General features: G+C 41.6%; 1 protein-coding gene across 1 annotated transcript in view; it reads right to left on the reverse strand.

Annotated features, from left to right (window-relative positions):
• The window catches only part of LOC124775433 (cubilin-like), a 532,844-nt gene that overhangs the window by 31,697 nt on the left and 477,779 nt on the right, over positions 1–23,368 (reverse strand). The window contains exons 6-7 of the mRNA XM_047250266.1: positions 11,163–11,375; positions 3,737–3,992 (exon numbers count right to left, since the gene is read on the reverse strand). Coding sequence (XP_047106222.1) covers positions 3,737–3,992; positions 11,163–11,375 — 469 coding nt within the window. The remainder of the gene's footprint in view (positions 1–3,736; positions 3,993–11,162; positions 11,376–23,368) is intronic.

The following is a 23,368-nucleotide window of genomic DNA, read 5'->3' on the forward strand; positions in this document are numbered from 1 at the left end:
CAATTCTGTCCTCCAATCGTACTTCCTCAAAAAATTCTTTCTAAAATTGAGAGTTATGTTTGCTACTAATGGAATTCTTTTGTCCCGTTTTATTCTCTCCGCCCGTGCTAGTGTTCTTTTCATGCGATCGTTGCTTCTTCCGTCGTATATTAGTTTCATCCGTCGTATATTACTTTGCTTTCAGCGTAGCAGAATCACCAATTCTGATGCAAAGTTTATTGCTGGTATCATACCCGTTTCGTCTTTCTTCGGTTTACTCTTGATCTATAATCTACACTCACCGGATTGTTCATTCCATTCAACTGGTCCTGTGATTCTTCATCCGTGTCACTGAGGACACGAATATGATATCCATTTTTGAAATTCCTTCACAATGAATTTTAATGCCTCACCTGAACCTTGTTTTCATTTCTGTCACTGCTTCTTCGATGTAGGTACTGAACCAGGAGGGAGAAAGTATGCAGCCTTGTCTTACAGCTTATTTCACCATAGTACATCACTGTTGGTCTTCCATTAATATTTTTATCTCTTGGTTCTTGTAGTTACCGTATACGACGCACTTTTTACAACTATTTTTTTTCTGAGAATCTCGAATGTATTACACCATTTAACATTGTGGAATGCTTTTCTTGTCCACAAATCCCATGAACGTGACTTAATGTGTCCTGTGTTTTGGTTCCATTAATAATAACAACCTCCGAACTGCCTCTCTGGTGTTTGTCTTTCATAAAGCGAAACTGATCGTTATCTATCAGATTTTAAATTTTACCTTTGGGTTTTATATTACTGTAAAAATACACATAAAATTTTGCTGTTAGAATATTGGATATATTCTGGCGTGCGATTCCACCCGTCACCTTTGACCAATGACGTCATACATAAGCCGAAGAGGCTACATATAGGCGATGTTTGAAGTCAACGAGGCTTACTTGCAAACAAACCAAAGCATTAAAAAAATGTGATACACAAGCAAAAGATAAATTACAATCACAGTTCACTTGGATAATTACACAGCAATGACTTCTGTCACAAGGAAATAGAAATGTCGAAAAAGAAAGTAACAACAGGAAAAAAGGAAATATGAATGCGTAACATAAATCACCATAGTTTACGCGAGTAAATGACGATCTAGAAAGTCCGCTAAAATATCACGAATCGTAAGCTGTAACTCTTACCATTAAGTATTGAATCTAATGGTATTACCGCAGGAAAGTGGGGTTTTGGGAGGAGAAAAATTATATTCCAACACAAAAAATGCAAAATAGAATAAATAGTATCATACTGGAAACGTAAGAAGAACATTAAAACGAAATAAGGAGAAAGCAACAGAGAAATCATAAACGAAAAAGCATTACAATAGGTACGACAATTCAAGAAAAAATGACAAAGATGGAATCGGTAACTCAATTGACCTAGGTGCATTATATTTCGAAGTAGTACAGAGAACAACACAAAAAATAACAATGCTCAAAAAAGCACTGCCGATTGTACAAAAACGGAAATGTGAGAGACCTTAGAATCGGTCAGATTTAGTGGTCGATTCTAACGAATGCTATTTTTGGCATTTTTTCAATGACTCTGTGAAGTACTTATCTTTAGGATTTTAAATTCTGGGATCCCTTTTCATAATTGAACCACACAGGTCAATTCTCACTATTGATTCCTCGTTACGCTATTTTTGGTGTGTTTTATTGGGTGTGAATTGTTAATTCGTGAAGAATTTAGGTTTCTTACAGCGCTATCTGCGCTACTGCAAAAACAAAAAAATTAACAAATGTTGGAACAGGTAGCAGGACTTGTCCTATGTAGCTCAAATTTGGCCAGAATGACAAAAATAAATCCTAGAAGATATAACAGGACATACTTAAATAAAAATATTTAGAAAAATGCTGAATCATGGAATGGAAAACGAGAACCTACATATATAGTGGTTGTCGTAGGTTCGTGCGTAACCTCACCCACGGAAATCTGACCACGTTCGAAAAAGGAGCGAAATGTTAGGGTTGGATCTTTAATAGTGGCAACTATTTATTCACAACCGATACAAAAGAGTTACATATTTGCACTTGTTACTGTCCTTCAAAGTAGTGACCAGCGTTGTGTAGAACCAGTCGCCAACGATGTCGAAGCCGTAGTATACTGTTAGCAGAGGCTGTTCTGTTGATGGAGCGGTCTACTTCTCTGGAACAGTTCTGAAGCGAATGCCACGAAGTGGTTCCTTCATCTTCGGAATCACATCAAAGTCACAAGGACTTAAGTCTTGGGAGTATGGTGGATGGTACAGTACTTGCCAGTCCCATTGACCGAACGGAGTAGCCACAGCTTGCGCTGTATGCGCCCGCGCACGCGCATTTTCGTGCAAAATGATGCGTGGGTTTCGCTGAAAGTGTCGCCGCTTCTTTAACAAAGCTGGTCGCAGGTAATTCTCCAAAAACGAACAGTAGCGCCGTGCATTGACGGTCTGCGGTGGAGGAACGTGATGCGTTAGGATAACACCATCACAGTCATACATGAGAATCACCATAACTTTCTCCATACTGGGTCTCTGACGCACTTTCGACTTTCGCGGCGACCCACAATGCGCGGGTGCATACATCGCAAGCTGTGGCTGATCTGTTCGGTTGATGGGACTGGGAAGTACTGTACCATCCACCATACTCCCCAGACTTAAGTCCTTGTGACTTTGATTTGATTCCGAAGATGAAGGAAATACTTCGTAGCATTCGCTTCATAACTGTTCTAGAAATTCGACAGACAGTAGACCGCTCCATTCGCACCATCAACAGAACAGGCTCCGCTAAGGGTACACTACGCCTTCCACATCGCTGGCAACTGGTTCTAAACAACGATGGTGACTACTTTGAAGGACAGTAAGAGGTGCAAACATGTAACTCTTTTGTATCGGTTGTGAATAAATAGCTGTCACTGTTTAAGTTCCAACCCTCGTATTTGTGAGAGCCAAGATTATAAAAAGTACACTAATTCCATACTCTTAACTTTCGTTCCTAAGTTTACCCAAGGACATCATACCATATTCGCAAGAAAACAGCAAAACTTTCTGTGAAAACTGTAATCATTATAAATATTACTGCTAACTGTTTCACTCGCAGCAATTTTAGCTATTTTCTTAGATTCCTGCCTAACTTCACCCTCGGAAATCGTGTCACATGTCACATTTTCAAAAAAATGGTTCAAATGGGTCTGAGCACTACGCGACTTAACTTCTGAGGTCATCAGTCGCCTGGAACGTAGAACTAATTAAACCTAACTAACCTAAGGACATCACACACATCCGTGCCCGAGGCAGGATTCGAACCTGTGACCGTAGCGGTCACTCGGTTCCAGACTGTAGCGCCTAGAACCGCACGGCCACTCCGGCCGGGTCACATTTTCAACAAGACAGCCAAATACTGTTTAGATCAAAGATTAGAAATGTAACTGCTACTTCATTCACTCTTAGCAGTTTCAGCTGTGCTCTTAGGTTCCCGTGTAACCACACCCAAGAGAATCGCGACATATTTGGGCACAACATAGTTTACGTATTTTATCAAAACAACCACAGATAAAGTTAACAACAGGCCACCACATCGATCGAAACGTAATTTCATGACATCACACATGACGTCAGTGATCAAATCTGACGGATGGAATTCGACACTAGAACTGATTGAGTCAGAAGGGGCGCTGCGGAAAAGAACCATTCGTGCTTGGCATGTTCTTACTGTCAAGCTGTTACCTTGAAGGCCATGGACTCTATGGTGAGGATGACCCTGGCGAAGAGCCTCCGGTCGGTGACGAAGCGGTACTGGCAGCGCACGCTGTGGTGCGGGTCGGCGTGCCGCTTGTAGACCAGCGTGTTGAGCGGCGAGCGCAGGTACCCTGAGGCGCGGCGCCACGCGGGGAACACCTCGTCGCAGGCGCTGCCCGCCACCGGGTCGCCACTGGTGCTCGCGTTGAAGAAGTCGTAGTGCGCCCAGTAGTACAGCGAAGACCTGTGGGAGTCACAGCGCACTCTCAGCACCACACGTCACTCTGCACTGATCCACTATCGGCTAGTTGCTACCGCAATGCATATCAGTCGAGGCTAGTGCATTACTTTACCGGTGGAGTACGCTGAGATCCCCTCCGTTAAAGTGTTCCGTTCGACACTAAGTTAGACATACAAAGGAGACGTACCTACCTGGACAAATAACTAGTGTCTTACATTTAAGAATGCATGTTTTCCTTTCCTCTTCCATTGCCAACACGACAATGTTACATTACTGGCCATTAAAATTGCTACACCAAGAAGAAATGGAGATGATAAACGGGTATTCATTGGACAGATATATTATACTAGAACTGACACGTGATTACATTTTCACGCAATTTGGGTGCATAGATCGTGAGAAATCAGTACCCAGAACAATCACCTCTGGCCGTAATAACGGCCCTGATACGCCTGGGTATTGAGTCAAACAGAGTTTGGATGGTGCGTAAATGTAAAGCTGCCCATGCAGCTTCAACGCGATACCAGAGTTCACCAAGAGTAGTGACTGGCGCATTGTGACGAGCCAGTGGCTCGGCCACCATTACCAGAAGTTTTCAATTGGTGTGAGATCTCGGGAATGAGCTGGCCAGGGCATCAGTCGAACATTTTCTATATCTAGAAAGGGACCTGCAACACGCCGTGCATTATCCTGCTGAAATGTAGGGTTTCGCAGGCATCGAATGAAGGGCAGAGCTACGGGTCGTAACACATCTGAAATGTAACGTCCACTATTTAAAGCACCGTCAATGCGAACAAGAGGTGACCGACACGTGTAACCAATGGCATCCCATACCATCACGCCGGGTGATACGCCAGTATGGCAATGACGAATACACGCAGCCAATGTGCGTTCACCGCGATGTCGCCATACACGGATGCGACCATCATGATGCTGTAAACAGAACCTGCATTCACCTGAAAAAATGACGTTTTGCAATTCGTGCACCCAGGCTCGTCGTTGAGTACTCCATTGCAGGCGCTCCAGTCTGTGATGCATCGTCAAGGGTAACCGCAGCCATGGTCTCCGAGCTGATAGTCCATGCTGCTGCTAACATCGTCGAACTGTTCGTGCAGATGGTTGTTGTCTTGCAAACGTCCTCATGTCTTGACGCAGGGATCGAGACGTGGCTGCACGATCCGTTACAGCCACGCGGATAAGATGCCTGTCATCTCGACTGCTAGTGATACGAGGCCGTTGGGATCCAGCACGGCGTTCCGTATTACGCTCCTGAACCCACAGAGTCCATATTCTGCTAACAGTCATCGGTTCTCGACCAACGCGTGCAGCAATGTCGCGATACGATAAACCGCAATCGCTATAGGCTACAATCCGAACTTTATCAAAGTCGGAAACGTGATGGTACGCATTCCTCCTCCTTGCACGAGACATCACAACAACGTTTCACCAGGCAACGCCGGTCAACTGCTGTTTGTGTATGAGAAATCGGTTGGAAACTATCATCATGTCAACACGTTGTAGGTGTCGCCACCGGCGCCAACCTTGTGTGAATGCTCTGAACAGCTAATCTTGCATATCATAGCATCTTCTTCCTGTCGGTTAAATTTCGCGTCTGTAGCACGTCATCTTCGTGGTGTAGCAATTTTAATGGCCAGCAGTGTACTTAAGACTCTCTCTGAGCTACCTCTAGCAACAATTCCAGTATTATAAAAAGATCTGAGTATGAGACCGTTGGTTCTGTGTATGCATATACCAGTTTTGAAAATGTTTCGCGGGAATGTCTTGTAAGTGGAGACCAGAAACTTTCCGTTTGAGGGCTTTGTTGCAGCATATATGAAACCCAGCACTACCCAGATGCGGGTATGAAAGCACCGACATGTAGACGAGGGACTAGTGTGGCGTTTGTGTTTTACGACGTGTGTGCGGAAAATACTGAAACGTTAACTATGCCGACGTTATTACCAAATGCGTCCAAACAAGATCAATGAGGTGTTGTTCTTTTCTTGGCTGCTGACTGTCGAACACCGCTAGACATCTACCAGAAAATTAAACACATGAATGGAGCAGAATGAATGTCTGTCGAAAACCACTGCTGCTGAATGGTGCATCAAGTGCTGTGCTGGTCGCTCCTGACACCGGCCGAACACGGAGGCCAGCGTCATCCGTTAAGGGCAACAGGGTGGTTGATGACGCGATAAGGGCGAACCACCACATAACTATTCGTGTGCTAGCAAAGGATCTCGACGTCAACTTCGGTAGAGTGGAATACGTTATCCGACAACACTTAGACTACCACTTTGCAGTCAGTGTTCCCGGGGCATTGAATGCTGCACAAAAAGCCAACCGGATGTCCGTTTGCCTGAAGTAAATAATGTGTTTCAATCCTGAAGGCAACACGTTTCTAGAGCACTTTCTTGGAGGCGACGGAAGCTGGTTCCACCACTGACAATCGGGGTCGCAAGCGTCGACGGTGCAGTGCTATCATCCATCGTCCCCTCGTCCCAAGTTCAAGAGTCTGCCATTTGCTGGAAATGTGATGCTCACTCTGTTCTTTCATTACTGGGGCCAAATGCTTATTGACTTGAGGAGCCTGGTGTTTCCATCACCAGGAAACGGTACTGCGCAACGCTGGAGAAATTAAGTCATGCGTTTAAGGCGATTCGAGGAAACTGTCACAAGGGGAGCTGCTGCTTTGTAATAACGCGTGTCCCCATTACACAAACGTCGTAATGTAAAAGTTACGCCAACTCAAGTAAGAGACATTCGAGCAGCCGCTCTGAGGTCCTGATCTCTCCCCATGCAATTATCACGCCTCTGGTCCCTTTATAAAGGTCTTGTAGGGTCGACCATTCCTGTTGGACGACGATGTGTGTCAGGTAATTACAAACATCATCAACCAGCAAAACGCGGTGTCTTACGAAACGGGTATCTTCACATTAGTGCATTGTTGGAATGATTGCATTAATCCTGTCGGCGATTTAGCTTCATTGGCATACAGATTATGGACTTACGAACTCCGAACGGAAACATTTTGATCACATTTTGTAGCTATTTTCAGTGGTTACTTGCGTCTGAGACATTTCAGTCGCGGGATGATCGTATCCGCACATTTCTTTTGCTATCATTTCGCGTGTTGAACTGGTGACGAATAGGGAACATGATTTGGTATTTAGGTGCAAGGTACTATGTAACGCGAAGAGAATGTTTTTCGTAAGTTGAGATCTAATTACTAGATAGTGTTGCAGTTAATCCGATGCATTAAGCACTCATATGTCTCATTCTGTTCTGCTCTTTAGACTAATGAATGCGTTATAGGGAGTCTCGTTCAGAATGCTCCTATTTCTGTCATTACTAGAAATTCGACTCATGTTCACGCGTCTTGTGATCTCCACGTGATTTATTATGTAGTTTGGTCATTCATATCTGCTCTCCAAAGTCATTTATTTAATTTTCATGTGTAATTTTGATGCTCGGACTGTGTGAAACTATATCTATCATGCTTGTTACAAATATCCTGCTTTGTCCACTCATCGATTATCCGTGTTAAAGGGAATGATACATCTGAGTCGTATACTGTTCTCCCACGTTGTAACTAATAAATATCCCAAATTTTCCAGTTGTGAAAGGTAATGTCTGACGCCATTTCCTGAATGCATATTACTGTGGTACAATTTTGCAGTAGGGGTATTTGTGTAACGAAGATTTAACTAAGATAAAAAATGGTAGCGATGTCTGCAACTTTTGCAATAGTACATGTAGATTTGGTACTTGAACTACATTATAATTGAATTTCTTTTCTGTGATTTTGTCAGAGACAAACATGTTTCTAACTGAAATGCTGTGATTACATTCACGGGGAATCAGCCATTGCGCTGTGTTTGGCTACAAAGTAACCACATCCACACTTTGTTATTTTGGTGGGATTTCACGAATGATTATTTCACTGTCTGGTTTTCAGCCATATCAGCTACACCTGCCAATTTTCTGTTGCATGGTTATTGTGCATTCTACTGTGTTTGTCAATGACGTTACAAAGTTGTTAGGGGGTCACGAACATGTACGTAACGTGGCAGCATAGGTTCGATAAAACAGGATTTCGTTGTAGAAATAGTGAACAACCAGTCCGTTGTTAAATGGAACTTTATTAAACCCATTTACCATGGGTTCAACGTTTATTCAAACGTCTTCTTCAGAAGGAAATATTGACAACTGGATTGTATGTTGTAGCAGAGGTACGTTAAAATTTGGCCGAAAGTAATCATTCAAACATAAAATTTAATTATTGTTGAGGTAAAATTTTATATTTCACGGATGCCTTGCCGGTAAAATACTGGCAGTAGAAATTTCATCCGCCACTTGGATACAAACAGCTTACCTCCGAGTCGTGACACCGCCCCGGCGTGTGTTTGACCAGCTAGGCATACTTGTATAGTGTGAGGCATGAGATAAGTATACAAAAATTTCTGCTGCAAGCTTGAACGTTTTAGATGCCAACGAATTGACACTGCACAACCCTGAGAAACACGCTGATCCCTCTCTTCTTTTCGCTTGAGTTCAAGCGTGCCAGAACAGCTTACTTATTCGACAGGCTCTGCTTATGAACGAGACCGGATCAGAGGGCTCAATTGTATGTGCTGTTAGCTCCACACACCATAACTTTACCCCCAATTTGCATAGTGATTCTCGTTGCCAAGTTTTTAATTGAATATACGTAAGTGGCTTGCTTATCATTCCTGTTTGCCAGAATATCTTCCTTTCTATGTAGAAAATAACACAACAAGTCCAAAAAAGGGTTCTGAGCACTATGGGACTTAACTTCTGAGGTCATCAGTCACCTAGAACTTAGAACTAATTAAACCTAACTAACCTAAGGACATCACACACACCCATGCCCGAGGTAGGATTAGAACCTGCGATAGTAGCAGTCTCACGGTTCCAGACTGAAGCGCCTAGAACCGCTCGGCCACAGCCGCCGGCAACATAACAAGTGATTCGCTTTACAGTGTTTATTGTTATCGTTATTACTGTGATCATTTTAAGTGACACAAACATGCTACGTGCCAACAACTCTCGACGGAACAGTGCTGTTGGAACTCTGTGACCCGTAACTGGACGGTAGTGAGATTCTAGAAGGTGACTCCAGGGGATCAAGGTACAATATCTCATTCTTTCGATTTACTGCGTACGGTGTAGAATGAGCGGCACAAGTTGGGAGTAGGCCGATAATATTAACGTCACTACGGGTACGAAAATGGTTGGCACTGGACAGATTTCATCCTCTGAGCTGATAAAAACTTCATTAATTAGAGCAAAAACAACGCACATGCATTGTCAGCACCACTTATAACAAATCGAAAACATTGTGGACTATTACTGCTGCTATTACATAAACTCGGAATTTCCTGTAGTGGAAGGAATATTTAGGTTTAGGATGAAGGTTTAATATCCTGTGGACGAAGAGGCTATTAGACACTAAGCACAATCCGGTTTGATGAAGTATAAGGAAGGAATCGTTCAGGCATTGGCCTTAACCGAGTAAGGCACATCATATAAAAGCGAATACCAGTCCACTGACATATCTCTGCATTCCATCTGCCTCTACCGTTCCATTCAGCTAAATTTCCAATAGCATTTTTTCGTAAGTAAATTCCATCTGTGAGTCCACGTTCATATTTGTACCTAATTTTCCGGCAAGACAACATTTCGAAGTGTTCTAATTATAGTTACATGTTTCGCCAAATAGCATTTATCAGACAACACTTGAAGGCAAATCTGAATGCATATTCCCGAGAGAATTCGGTATCATATCTGTACCTCAATGCTCAGTCGCTACTCTTGGTCACCTAGAACTAATCCCTGTCATTCAATACTTGTTGGATAATAATAAATGGAGATTTTCAGATGCAGAGATATGAAAAACACAATGAAAAATCTCACCGTTATTGTTGCTGATAAGTTACCTACAGACCATATAAAAATTATTTTGGTGTTGCTACAGCTGTGAAGTTAGATTTCGCGACATGATGAAACTGATATAGCGTCCACTCAGAGTAGTGCTTGACGTTCATTCATAATTTATTGCCCTGTAATTTGAAACTGTCATGGAATGGCAACAAAAATGGCATGGAAGACTGAAGGCAAGTTGGCTGGGAGTTACTCTAGGTATAAGTACTATTTCGATCTAAGAACGCTAAGTCGCACAAATATTACTTTAAAATTAAAATACTGATATATTCTGTTAACAGAAAAAATTCAGGAAATGATAAAATATGTTGACAGGTATCACAAAATCAACTTTCCATTACTTGCTTCTAAACAAGTAACAGCTAAAAACCACATTCTCCTATAATCGTCAGTATCCTCACAGCGATCAGTTTCGTTTTCCCAAATTACCGAAACTGTTCTGGTAAAATTCAGGTACTCCACAACAACAGTATCCTGGATTACCTGATTGGTCTACCCCACTGTCCGTGGCAACGTCTTCGTAACACGCATTCGCCTGTGCTGCACAAAATATTTCTGACTTTTGGGTAGAGGAGGCTGATCAACACCATGGTCAGACGACGTCACTGCATTCAAATTCAACAGCAAACTAACAAACGCATATGCAACTGTTCCACACATTTTCAGTTATCTGGAACTCAAATCCTTAGTACTTGATTAAGCGAATCCTATTTCTTAGTGGTGTTTCCTCAGGACCGCAACCTCTCATGTAAAATGTTAGGAAATGTAAATCTTCTAGAAAAATTGCATTTGGTGGTGCTGAGCAATTGTGCCCAACAGGATTAAATGTTTGAACGCATTTAACACTAAAAAAGGTATTCGTCATATTCGAAGAAATTGGTTCCCATGTCATTAACATTCGGTATTCTGATGCCTAAACAATGTACTACGACAACCTTACAAATGGCGTTGCAGTAATCATTTTACGTTAATTTTGTAACTTGATATGTAGACTTTAAATCACTGTCCAAGTCAGTTGCTTCAGATCATTTTGGGTATATTGTTCATTTACACACTCTACAGATTATGCGTGTGTTTCGAGAATCAGATCGGTACTATTACCAACACTAATAGAAATTTACACACGTCACTTTACATAGCTCCAGTCTTATCGAAAGATCTTCTAACAAAGATTTCCACGGCGTATGGTACTTTCGGTTCAGTACTTACCCAGAGTAGCTGCCCGTCTTACTCTCGAAACGCACGAAGAGCGAGCTGCCGGTGGAGACGAAGTCGTGCTTCTCCATGGCCCTAGAGAAGGTGTCGCAGAAGGTCTTGATGATGCGCGTGTCGTCCGCCCACGACGCGTCGTACAGCGTCAGCGACTCGCCGCAGTCCCCGTCAAACACGCGGATAGGTGCTTCAATTGTGTTGATGCGGAAACTGAGAAAACATCGAAAAATTTCCTAAGTGCCTCTTTTATGTAATAACAGCTCACTGCAATGACAAAAGCGTTTCTTTTACCTCAAAATTAATTCTTAAACGCACTTGCTAGCTGAAATAGCACAATTTTTTTTTTTAAACGTCTGCGTCAGATAGAAAAAGATCGAGACGGCTTTGAATAATTTCGTATTTACCGAGCTTTTCGCGGATGATGCTGTAGTATACAGAAAAGTTGCAGCATTAGAAAATTGAAGCGAAATGCAGGAAGATCTGCAGCGGATAGGCACTTGGTGCAGGGAGTGGCAACTGGCCCTTAACATAGACAAATGTAATGTGTTGCGAATACATAGAAAGAAGGATCCATTATTGTATGATTATATGATAGCATAACAAACAATGGTATCAGTTACTTCTGTAAAATATCTGTGAGTATGCGTACGGAACAATTTGAAGTGGAATGATCATATAAAATTAATTGTTGGTAAGGCGGATGTCAGGTTGAGATTCATTGGGAGAGTCCTTTGTAGTCCATCAGAAAGGAGGTGGTTTACAAAACACTCGTTCGACCTATACTTGAGTATTGCTCAACAGTGTGGGATCCGTACTAGGTCGGTTTGACGGAGGAGATAGAGAAGATCCAAAGAAGAGCGGCCCGTTTCGCCACCGGGTTATTTGGTAAGCGTGTTTAGCAAACGCCAGTGGCAGACTCTGAAAGAGAGGTGCTCTGCATCGCGGTGTAGCTTGCTGTTCAGGTTTCAAGAGGGTGCGTTTCTGGATGAGGTATTGAACACATTACTTCCCCCTAATTATACCTCCCGAGGAAATCACGAACGTAAAATTAGAGAGATTCCAGCGCTCACGAAGGCTTTTCAGCAGTCGTTTTTCCCGCGAACCATAACCGAGTGGAACAGATAAAGGGAGTTTATGACAGTGGCACGTAAAGTGCCCTCCGCCACACACCGTTAGGTGGTTTGTGGAGTATAAATGTAGATGAAGATGTAGATAGGTGGCGCTGTGATTAGGACATTGGACACGAATTCGGGAGGACGACTGTTCAAATCCACGTCCAGCCATCCTGATTTAGGTTTTCCTTGATTTCCTTAAACCGCTTCAGCAAATGCTGGGATGGTTCCTTTGAAAGGGAACGGCCTACTTCGTTTCCCATCCTTCCCTAATCCGATGTGACCGATGACCTCGCTGCTTGATCCCTTTCCCCAAATCAAACAGCGAACTGTATTTTTCTCTTCATCAACATAATCTCTGACTCCTCAAGTTTTTTTGGATCGACTACCTTATATCGCTTTTATGTTCGATGGATTTAAACCATTTCTTACACTCTAAAAATAAATTTTCTCTCTGCAGCGTTAGCGTGCACTAATTGGGAAGATTTTACAAATGAAAACTCTGTGCTGTATCGGGACTCGAGCGTGAGACCTTTGCCTTTCACATAAAATTACGCTCTCGACTGACTTATTCAAGAAAGGCTCTCGACTCCCCCTTACCGTTTGTAATGAGGTAGAAGATATAATGGCGGAAGTACAGTAGTCAGAAAAAAAGTTGAATCGATCAATTGTCCGCTAAAATCAAACGTCTCAGATTACAGTCCCGGACCGGTATGCTGTTTTAATCTTTCTTCTATTACTTCCACTTAAAATAAATGCATTATATTCTTTTGAAGTTGTTTACGTGCAAATTCTGCACTTCCTTCTCTTAACGTGTGTTATTTTGTTTGGAAACATAAAATTTACTTTGTTTTATCTGCCAGTAGTGTTCAATGGAAGTGATGTTTCACTCTACTAGATATACTACTAATTCGCCATCAATATCCGTAAAATCATGTGTGAAATTAAAATGTGTGAAGGTAACATTTCGCTTGTTCACAACAACGCTGGCTGGGTCCTGCACCATGTACATTGTTGTACAGGGATACAACTGACGAAATATTAAATCATGTAATTAGAGGGCATAGGGCTTCCACTTTTGTATTTTACGAACACCGACATTGGCGTACTAGACTCATAATGTCACGAGGTTTCAGAAATCGTGCTCGTATAAATTCGTTGCTAATTTCGGTATATGGCCGTAAGGCAGCAAGAGTTCATCAATTAAGATGAGACCATGACCTTAATGTCATCTCTTCGGTGCTGGGAAGAAATATGGGTAGATTACAGCTCTGTGGCGTTTCATGCATGTGGCCCAAACTGATCCACTGCGACTGGTGCCCGTTGTTTGTGCCACCAAAATGCCAGATCTCTCTAGTTGAATAGCACGTTTAGAGTAGTCAGTGCAGTTATCACGAGGCAGTGGCAGACGCTTACACTTCAGTCGAACAAAATTCACCTACCGATTGCTGTAGAATGATTTCACGTCATTGGGTGACATGGAGCAACCCAAATATCGCTAAACACTTATCTAAACGTAAACACAAGCGCATTCACTATCTATAGCATCTGTAACACAAGGTAAGCTATACGATCACCCACAATCCAGTAACTGAAAATTGTAATAAGATACCACTGTCCCTAACATTACCGAGAGGGGTGGACGGCCTTCGTACGCTCACTGACTCAATATTTATATGTTGTCTCCATGACCTTTGGTATATAAACTTAAACCGAAGCTAACTGTTCATTACGCATTGGATATTGAGTGATAATACAATTTGTTAATTAAAATAAATTGCTAATCTCTTAATTGATTTTATTCTCCATGGGCCCCTCCCCTTTCTCCCACGGGTAATACCAAGGAAAGATTTCTGGTGGTTGACACTTTGCTTTTATATATTTAAAACGAAAAATCTTTTGTATTGTTCCCTTGTGTCATTTTATATGAAGTTGACCGTTTTTATTTTCATTCTTTTGGCTGGTGTTTAACAAGTAACATAAATATACAACGTTAACGTGATAATTCCATTGAACGAGTGCTTGAAGAAGTTTTGAAAGAACCAGATTTAGATGAAAGTGAAGTGGATAATTATATGGAAGAGACTGGAACTGATTCACCATCTGAGAATGAATATGACTTTCATCTCAAGCCAGTAGATGCTAATGATACCAACTGTGATAAATTCATTGCCAAAAGTTGATGCAAGTATGTTACGAAGCGATCTCAAGAATATCGGCGTTCTGTACGAAATATAGTGCGTGAAAGAGAAGGAAGAATTGAATCTCCAAAAGAGGCTATAGAGCTTCTTTATACTTCATGTTAAGGATCTAATTATGCTATTCTCAAATCAAGAGGCTTCTCAACTAGGTATTCAGCACACCGATGATGGTGAGTTATTATGTTATACAAGGCTCTTACTAGTCAGGGGCCTTACTATTAATGGGTTCAAAATATAACAATAAGGTAAGCGGGTCTAAATCCCCTATTCAGTCACTCGTTGACCACGATGGCACCGAAACAGAGGACGACCGAAGAGAGGCAGAAATACTGAATTCAGTGTTCCGAAACTGTTTCACTGCGGAAAATCGTAACACGGTCCCTGACTTCAGCCGTCGCACGGACGCCAAAATGGAAAATATTGAAATAAACGATATCGGAATTGAAAAACAACTGCTATCACTTAGTAGCGGAAAAGCATCCGGACCAGACGAGATACCCTTAAGATTCTACAGTGATTATGCTAAAGAACTTGCCCCCTTTCTATCAGCAATTTATCGTAGATCGCTGGAAGAACGTAAAGTACCTAGCGACTGGAAGAAAGCGCAGGTCGTTCCCATTTTCAAGAAGGGTCATAAATCAGATGCGAATAATTATAGGCCTATTTCGCTTACGTCAATCTGTTGTAGAATAATGGAACATGTTTTGTGTTCTCGTATTATGACGTTCTTAGATAATACAAATCTCCTTCATCATAACCAACATGGATTCCGCAAACAGAGATCATGTGAAACTCAGCTCGCCCTATTTGCCCAAGAAATTCACAGTGCCGTAGACACTGGCGAGCAGATTGATGCCGTATTCCTGGACTTCAGCAAGGCATTTGATACGGTTCCGCACTTACGTTTAGTGAAAAAAATACGAGCTTACGGAATATCGGACCAGGTTTGTGATTGGATTCAGGATTTCCTAGAAGAAAGAACACAACATGTCATTCTTAACGGGTCAAAATCTGCAGATGTAGAGGTAATTTCGGGAGTACCGCAGGGAAGCGTGATAGGACCTTTATTGTTTACAATATACATAAATGACTTAGTTGACAACATCGGTAGCTCCGTGAGGCTATTTGCAGATGACACGGTTGTCTACAAGAAAGTAGCAACATCAGAAGACTCGTACGTACTCCAGGAGGACCTGCAGAGGATTAATGCATGGTGCGACAGCTGGCAGCTTTCCCTAAACGTAGATAAATGTAATATAATGCGCATAGATAGGGGCAGAAATCCATTCCAGTACGATTATGCCATAGGTGGTAAATCATTGGAAGCGGTAACGACCGTAAAATACTTAGGAGTTACTATCCGGAGCGATCTGAAGTGGACTGATCACATAAAACAAATAGTGGGAAAAGCAGGCGCCAGGTTGAGATTCATAGGAAGAATTCTAAGAAAATGTGACTCATCGACGAAAGAAGTAGCTTACAAAACGCTTGTTCGTCCGATTCTTGAGTATTGCTCATCAGTATGGGACCCTTACCAGGTTGGATTAATAGAAGAGATAGACATGATCCAGCGAAAAGCAGCGCGATTCGTCATGGGGACATTTAGTCAGCGCGAGAGCGTTACGGAGATGCTGAACAAGCTCCAGTGGCGGACACTTCAAGAAAGGCGTTACGCAATACGGAGAGGTTTATTATCGAAATTACGAGAGAGCACATTCCGGGAAGAGATGGGCAACATATTACTACCGCCCACATATATCTCGCGTAATGATCACAACGAAAAGATCCGAGAAATTAGAGCAAATACGGAGACTTACAAGCAGTCGTTCTTCCCACGCACAATTCGTGAATGGAACAGGGAAGGGGGGATCAGATAGTGGTACAATAAGTACCCTCCGCCACACACCGTAAAGTGGCTCGCGGAGTATAGATGTAGATGTAGATGTAGATACCTGTACTAGATTTATTGTCTGTGCTTCAGCGCCGACGAGTGTACTAAGGAATAACGAATTGGGGCCGATTTTTCGAACTGACTACAATATTGAGGTTAGGTGATAAGAGAAATTCATTGGTAGACTGACAAGTATGCTCCAATGAGGGAAAGTATTCAATGTTTGAATTCTTCATTTCTGTTGTATTTCATACCTGGTCTGCACAGAACAGAGGATGAGATGTTGTTTCTGTTCCTTGGTCGTTGCCCATTTAAGGTATTTACAAGAGAAAAACCCGGAAAATACGTCTTTCTAATTGGAATGCTGTGTAATTCTGAGACTAGATATGCGATCAGTAAGGACTTTTATACAGGAAGGTCTGGAAATGCACAGCATATAAATGGAGAAATGGGTATTTTAAGAATAAAACCCATTGAGAAATCTGGCGGCAGTGTTATCACAGAGAACCTATGGAATTATTTTCACCTCACATTTGTAGGCACTGTGCGTTCGAACAGACGGCACTTAACTGAGAAGCTGAAGTGTACAACTGGCCGCAACCTCACCCATCTTTTCATATACTGATCCACTGACACAGAGGCCACTAGTTACTCTGGCATCAACTGTAGTCCAACCAAATGATGTTGATAAATTTTTTGCTGGGAGTTAACCTATCATCTAGAATGTAACTTAGTTTATCGTGATATTTAGCCCCTGTTTTCGTTTTCACTTACTTTTTTATGTAGCAAGACCTTTTATTCTCCGCATAATAGTGGGGTGTCGTGATGCACACATAAATATAACACGTATTTTCCACAAATAAGGTCGTAAAAGCACATTTTACTTCACCAAAACAAAATGTGATTGTGGTTGTCGTGTGTCCCAGCACAGCCAGTGTTTATTTGTTCACCTGAGAGTTTGGCCCCGAACTCGAATTTTGTTTACATTTTATCTTTGTGTGTTGTGTGTGTTTTGTGTACGATTGTTAACTGTTTGTGTTGTCCTGATATGGTGTTCCTCTTGTGTGTAAAAGATGAGTCTTTGCAGATTGTAGTGTATCACTTTTTCGTGTGTGTGTGTGTGTGTGGGTGTATGTAGACTTTATTTGTTTGTATTGTCTTTTTCGTAAAGTTCATTCGTTGTGTTAAGTAGTGTTCCCTTACAGAGTGTAGTATATTCATGTGAGACCCGTTTTCCTTCTGCTATTGCCTTTTGTATATGGAAGATTACCTCAATAGCCAGTTTGCTGTAAAGGCTGTGGCTGGGCTTTAGTATTCTTAAGTCTGTTTCTATTGTAGTTGGGTGATGATTAGACAGAGAAAACAACACAGAAAATGATCATAGCACAAGAAATATCCAGGCATAAATTTAACATGTCAGGAATAAATGAATTCACATGCAACACTTGCCAGTCAGTGTATATAGGAAAAACATGCAGAAACTTCAAAACCAGATATTCAGAACATAGCACAATTTGTGACTACCTTGTAGCCCACAATCATCACCCAACTACAACAGAAAGAGACTTAAGAAAACTAAAACCCAGCCACAGCCTATACAGCAAACTGGCTATTAAGGAAATCTTCCACATACAAAACGGAATAGCAGAAGGAAAACGGGTCTCAAATGAATATACTACACTCTGCAAAAGCAAACTATTTAACACATTGAACGAACTTTACACAAAAAAACACGAACAGATAAAGTCTATACACACACACACACACATACACACACAAACAAACAAACAAATACAAAAATGGATACACTACTATCAACAAAGACTCATCATTCACTCACAACAGGAACACCATGTCAAAGACAACACAAACAGTTAAGAAGCGTACAAAAAACACACACAACACACAAAGATAAAATGTAAAGAAAATTCAAGTTTGGTGCCGAACTCTCAGGTGTACAAATGAATACTGACTGGTCTGGGACACACAAAAACCACAATCGTACTCTGTTTTGTTGAAGTAAAAAGTGCTTTTACGACCTTATTTGTGGAAAATCAGTGTTATATTTACGTGCCCATCAAGACACCTCACCATGATGTGGGGAACAAAAGGGCTTGCCACATGAAAACGTAAGTAAAACCGAATATAGGCGCGAAATATCACGACAAACTAAATTACGTTCTAGATGATAGGTTAAATGCAAGCAAAAACATTCTCATCAACATCGTTTGGCAGCAGATGACGAGCTACCTGTAGTAAATAATACACAAGTGCTCCAGAAAAATCATGCACACTAAATACAAAGGCATCAACAAAAAGAAACGAACTATTGTTTCAACTAAACATCGACATAATTTTGTAATCATTTAAAAATTGTTCGCATTACAGAATAAATAAAACGGAAACCTACTGATAATGGCACAGTAGTGCTGAAACATGTTTTGGTACTGTGAAAAAACGGTGTTTTGCATAACTGGCGGACCTCACATCATACAATTTTAATTTTTTATTATACAATATACAAAAATAAAGTTTAAGAAGTTCTAAATATTCTCAGTGGTATCACAAGTAAATGAACTTCAATCATGACTAATTAAATTGCCCATTTATTTCTGGACCTCTTGAAAATCCCCCCCCCCCAATTGGTTTTACATGTAACAAAAATTACCTTGGTAATGGTAAGGTTAACGCGATTGTGGCCAGATTAATGATCGGATAATAGCGAGTTCTTCATCAGTGTCATTTATCATATTTATATCTTCAGCCACTCGGTGCTACATCACATTGGAAATTACTATCAAATGTCATTATGGCGATCGTGGACAGATTAATGACCAGATAATATCGAGTTCTGTGCCAATGTTATTCACGAAACCTCTGTCTTCATTCTACATTGCTTTGTATCGTTTAATAACAATCCGATGATTTGCATCTGCTGATTAGTGTCATTTTGTCGATTTATGATACTCGAACATACACTTCTGCCATTAATACAGCAACATTCATATTCTCTTAACGTTTGAGACAGACGCTTCTGTGAATGAATATGTTTCTACCACCTCAGGCGAATATTTCATCCTGCCAGAAATTATAGAGGACCGAAAGCTGCTGGTTTATCGATTTGTAATGTTCTCAGTTGTGTATTGTGAAATAAAGACATAAACGGATATGCAGTTCTTAGGCACCTTTTGTGTTCTACTGTTCGCGACATTAGAATGGCTTGGAGCAAATAGTAAATGAGGTAGTGCTTATTACTTCGCACCGTATCTACATTTTAACGTTAACAATGGGATAGCACGCATGTGGACTGAAAAGTGCCCTGTAACCTGCCACTTGAAATATATATTCACTGCTGTTTGTGGAAATTGCAACAGCCTAATCGTATGGCAAGCACCGCATTCAATGTAAACAACAGGAATCATCTATAACCACACAAAAAACATCTGTTGCGACTCATTTCTGGACATAACATCATCTTCAGGATCTAACTTCGGTATTAAGTCGTCAGACCAACTGCAATACTACGATAGTAATTCGAGCAGTTTAGTCGTGGCTGGCTTAATATCCTGAGCCAAACAATGAACAAAACAATCTTGAGCAACAAATATTAATGGTGAACGTTTTTGCACTGAACTGGCAAACGGACGAGTTACATCTAGCATAATGGAGATAATTTCCTGACGCCCTGCCGGCCGCGGTGGTCTCGCGGTTCTAGGCGCTCAGTCCGGAACCGTGCGACTACTACGGTCGCAGGTTCGAATCCTGCCTCGGGCATGGATGTGTGTGATGTATTTAGGTTAGTTAGGTTTAAGTAGTCCTAAGTTCTAGGGGACTGATGACCACAGATGTTAAGTCCCATAATGCTCAGAGCCATTTGAACCATTTGAACCTGACGCCCTGACAAATCTCCCATCACGCCATCTTTTCTTCTTGTCAGTGTTTTCCATTTCCTCATGTTCCTTTCTTCACCGATTCGTCGGAGAACCTCCTCATTCCTTATCTTATCAGTTCACCTCATTTTCAACATTCTTCAGTAGTACCACACATCAAACGCTTCGATCCGCTTCTGTTCCGGTTTTCCCACTGTTCATGAAGCACTGTAATGAAAACGAACATTCTCAGAAGGTCTATTGTTGGTACCAGTAGATTTGTATTTGCCAGAAATGTCCTCCTGTCCTAGTCTGGTGATTATGTGTACTTGTTTCGTCCGTTAGCTATTTCTCTTCCAAGGTAGCAGAATACCTTAACTTCGTCATTAAAGCGTTAATTCCATTGAACAAATCCTCTAATTCCTCTTCACTTTCACTGACTATAGCGATGACTGCTATACTATTTTGCAGTTTCACTGTTGTTCTATTATGCTTTGAAGTGTGCTGCAGGCGTGCATACATGTCTGAAGGACATTGAAAAGTAAATTGGAAGTACACAGCCACTGTAATATAGTATTTCACGCCTAATAACTGGGCTTCGACTTGATTCAGACGTTTCTTCCTGTACTGGAGTCACAGTATCTGTTTGAGTATAGAATGTAGACGAAAGCGGTGACGTGTGGTAGTTTGGGTCGATCCGGGGAGCGTGCTCAAGTGGTTGAGGCCGCCGTCACGGTAGCTCAGCGTGTTCGGGCAGAGGGCTGGCTGCCCTCTGTAACAAGAAACCTCACTGAAGCCTTCAACGATCAACTTGAATATGTGTCATGTGACGTCCGCCCAGACAGGATGCCGGTAACAATAACTATCAAAATGTAGAAAATAATTTAAAAGTAAAATGGCGGTCAAGGCGACCACTCTAGTTAAGGGGAAGATCCGGGTTCGAGCCCCGGCCCGTGCAAAGAATTGCATTGTCACCAATGTATAGTGTAGCCGAAGTGAAGCAATATTCTCAAATTCGAATACGATTCTTATACGGATAACAATGCTATCATTGAATTCTGTGATTGATAATTCTTCACCTTCAATTTTATTCCTATTCTTGAAACTTTCTTTAATCTACGTCATTGCTTCTCCGATGTATGGATTGAACAGTGGGCGCGAAAGGCTGCATCCCTGCCTTATTTGCTTTTTGATCCGAACACTTCGTTCTTGGTGTTCCAATCTTACTGATCAGTCTTCGTTCTTGGTTCTTTCCTTATAGCTTACTCCTGTTTTTCTCGGACTTTCGAACGTCTTGCACTGTCTCATGTTATCGAACGCGTTTCCTCGTTGAGCGTTTCTTGATTTTCTTTCAGTCTTGCTTCCATTATCAACCGCAAAGTCAGAACTGCATCTCTGGTGTCCCCACTTTTTCTAAAGCTAAATTGATGGTCATCTAATGGAACATCAACATTCTTTTCCAATTTCTTTATATCGTTGTCAACAGTTTGCATGTATAGTGGTGTTAAAGTGACTGTGCGACCTGCCCCTTACAGAGACTTTAACTATACACTTTCCATTTCTCCGTTCTTCCCTCTGAGATTAGCAGTGAAAATGCTTTAGCGCTCTTAATGTTACCACCCCTGATTTTAATCTGAACCAGGAAAATTTTAACTTTTCTACACGCTGACTCCGTCCTCGGGACTATCGTTTCAGTTGTCATTACTTCAAATGTCTTCTGGTGTCATTTCGCCTTGTCTGCCCCGCAGTTCCTATTGATTTCGTCCATAAGTGACTGACATTGCAGTATTATTGTCTTTCCCTGATCATTTATGTACTTCCACGTTGGATGTATTTCTTCTGTTACCTACAGTATCTTTAGAGCTAGCTTGTTTGTATTTACGTCTGATTGTCCAACGTCTGCGCGGGCACTTTTTGGAGATACCCACTCATTTTCAACTGAACTTCCAACTATGATATATATTATTGGATTATCCACATCCTTAGCGAACTGAAAACGAGTCTGATCATACTACAGTACTTCAGTATCCAGCTTCCTTCTACACTGATTATTTCGTGGGAATCTCTTAAATTGCATTCTCTTCTTCATCATTACTAAATTTCTGTCTGAGTCTATGTCTACTCCTGGGTACGTCCTACAATCCAATATCTGATTTCGGAATCTCTGCCTGAGCATGATGTAATCCTGCTGGAATCTTATCGTGTCCTCTTATGACATTAAAACAAAATGATCCCCACTACCATCTGAAACTTATTGCACAACTCAATTTGTCTTTCCCCTCTCTCATTTCTACTGCCCAGCCCATGTTATCCCGTAATGTTTCCTTCTATTATTTCCCCTACAATTGTGTAGCAATCTCCCATGATTACTAGATTTTCATCTCGCTTCACATACTGCATTTCCTGTTAAATATCTTCATTTACTTTCTCTGTCTCTTCATATTCTGCTTGCGAAGTTGGCCTGTGTACTTGAACTACCGCGTCCAACACCGATTTATATCGAATCTGAATAGAATACCCCTATCACTGAAGTGTTCACAGTAGCTCATTCTATCTCTTATTATCCCATTGACAACGAATCCCACTCACGTTACACCATTTTCTGATGTTATTGATATTACCCAATTTTAGTCTGACCTCAAATCCTTCTCTTCTTTTCACTTCACTGATCTCCTCTGTATGTAAAATGAGCCTTTGCTATGACCATTTCAAAATATCTAGCTTCCCTCTGCGTCATTCCATGTTCCAACTCGCAGAATGTTACCTGTTCGTTGGTTATTCAATTTTTTTTTTCAGTGTCACCTTCCCCTTGGCAGTTCTTTCCTGATTCGGGGTCGTTTGCCAATGAGGAGACCATAATATTTTTCAATTGCAGGCACATGTCCTGTAGATACACATTATTTGTGTTACTACAGTTGTTTCGTTTACCTTCGGAATCGCTATGCCATTCCTCATGGTTGATCCTCCCGCTTTTAGGGGCAGTTTCCCACCGCAAAGGCAAGAGAGTGCCCTTAACCTCTGCTCGCTCCTCCGCCTCTTTGACAAGGTCGTCGTCAGAGCAAGGCTGACTTTATATGCCGGAAGTCTTCGTCTGCCATTGCTGATGATTTCTACTCTAACTGCCTGCCGG

This window comes from Schistocerca piceifrons, chromosome 2, assembly GCF_021461385.2.
Source record: "Schistocerca piceifrons isolate TAMUIC-IGC-003096 chromosome 2, iqSchPice1.1, whole genome shotgun sequence".
Classification (NCBI taxonomy): Eukaryota; Metazoa; Arthropoda; class Insecta; order Orthoptera; family Acrididae; genus Schistocerca; species Schistocerca piceifrons.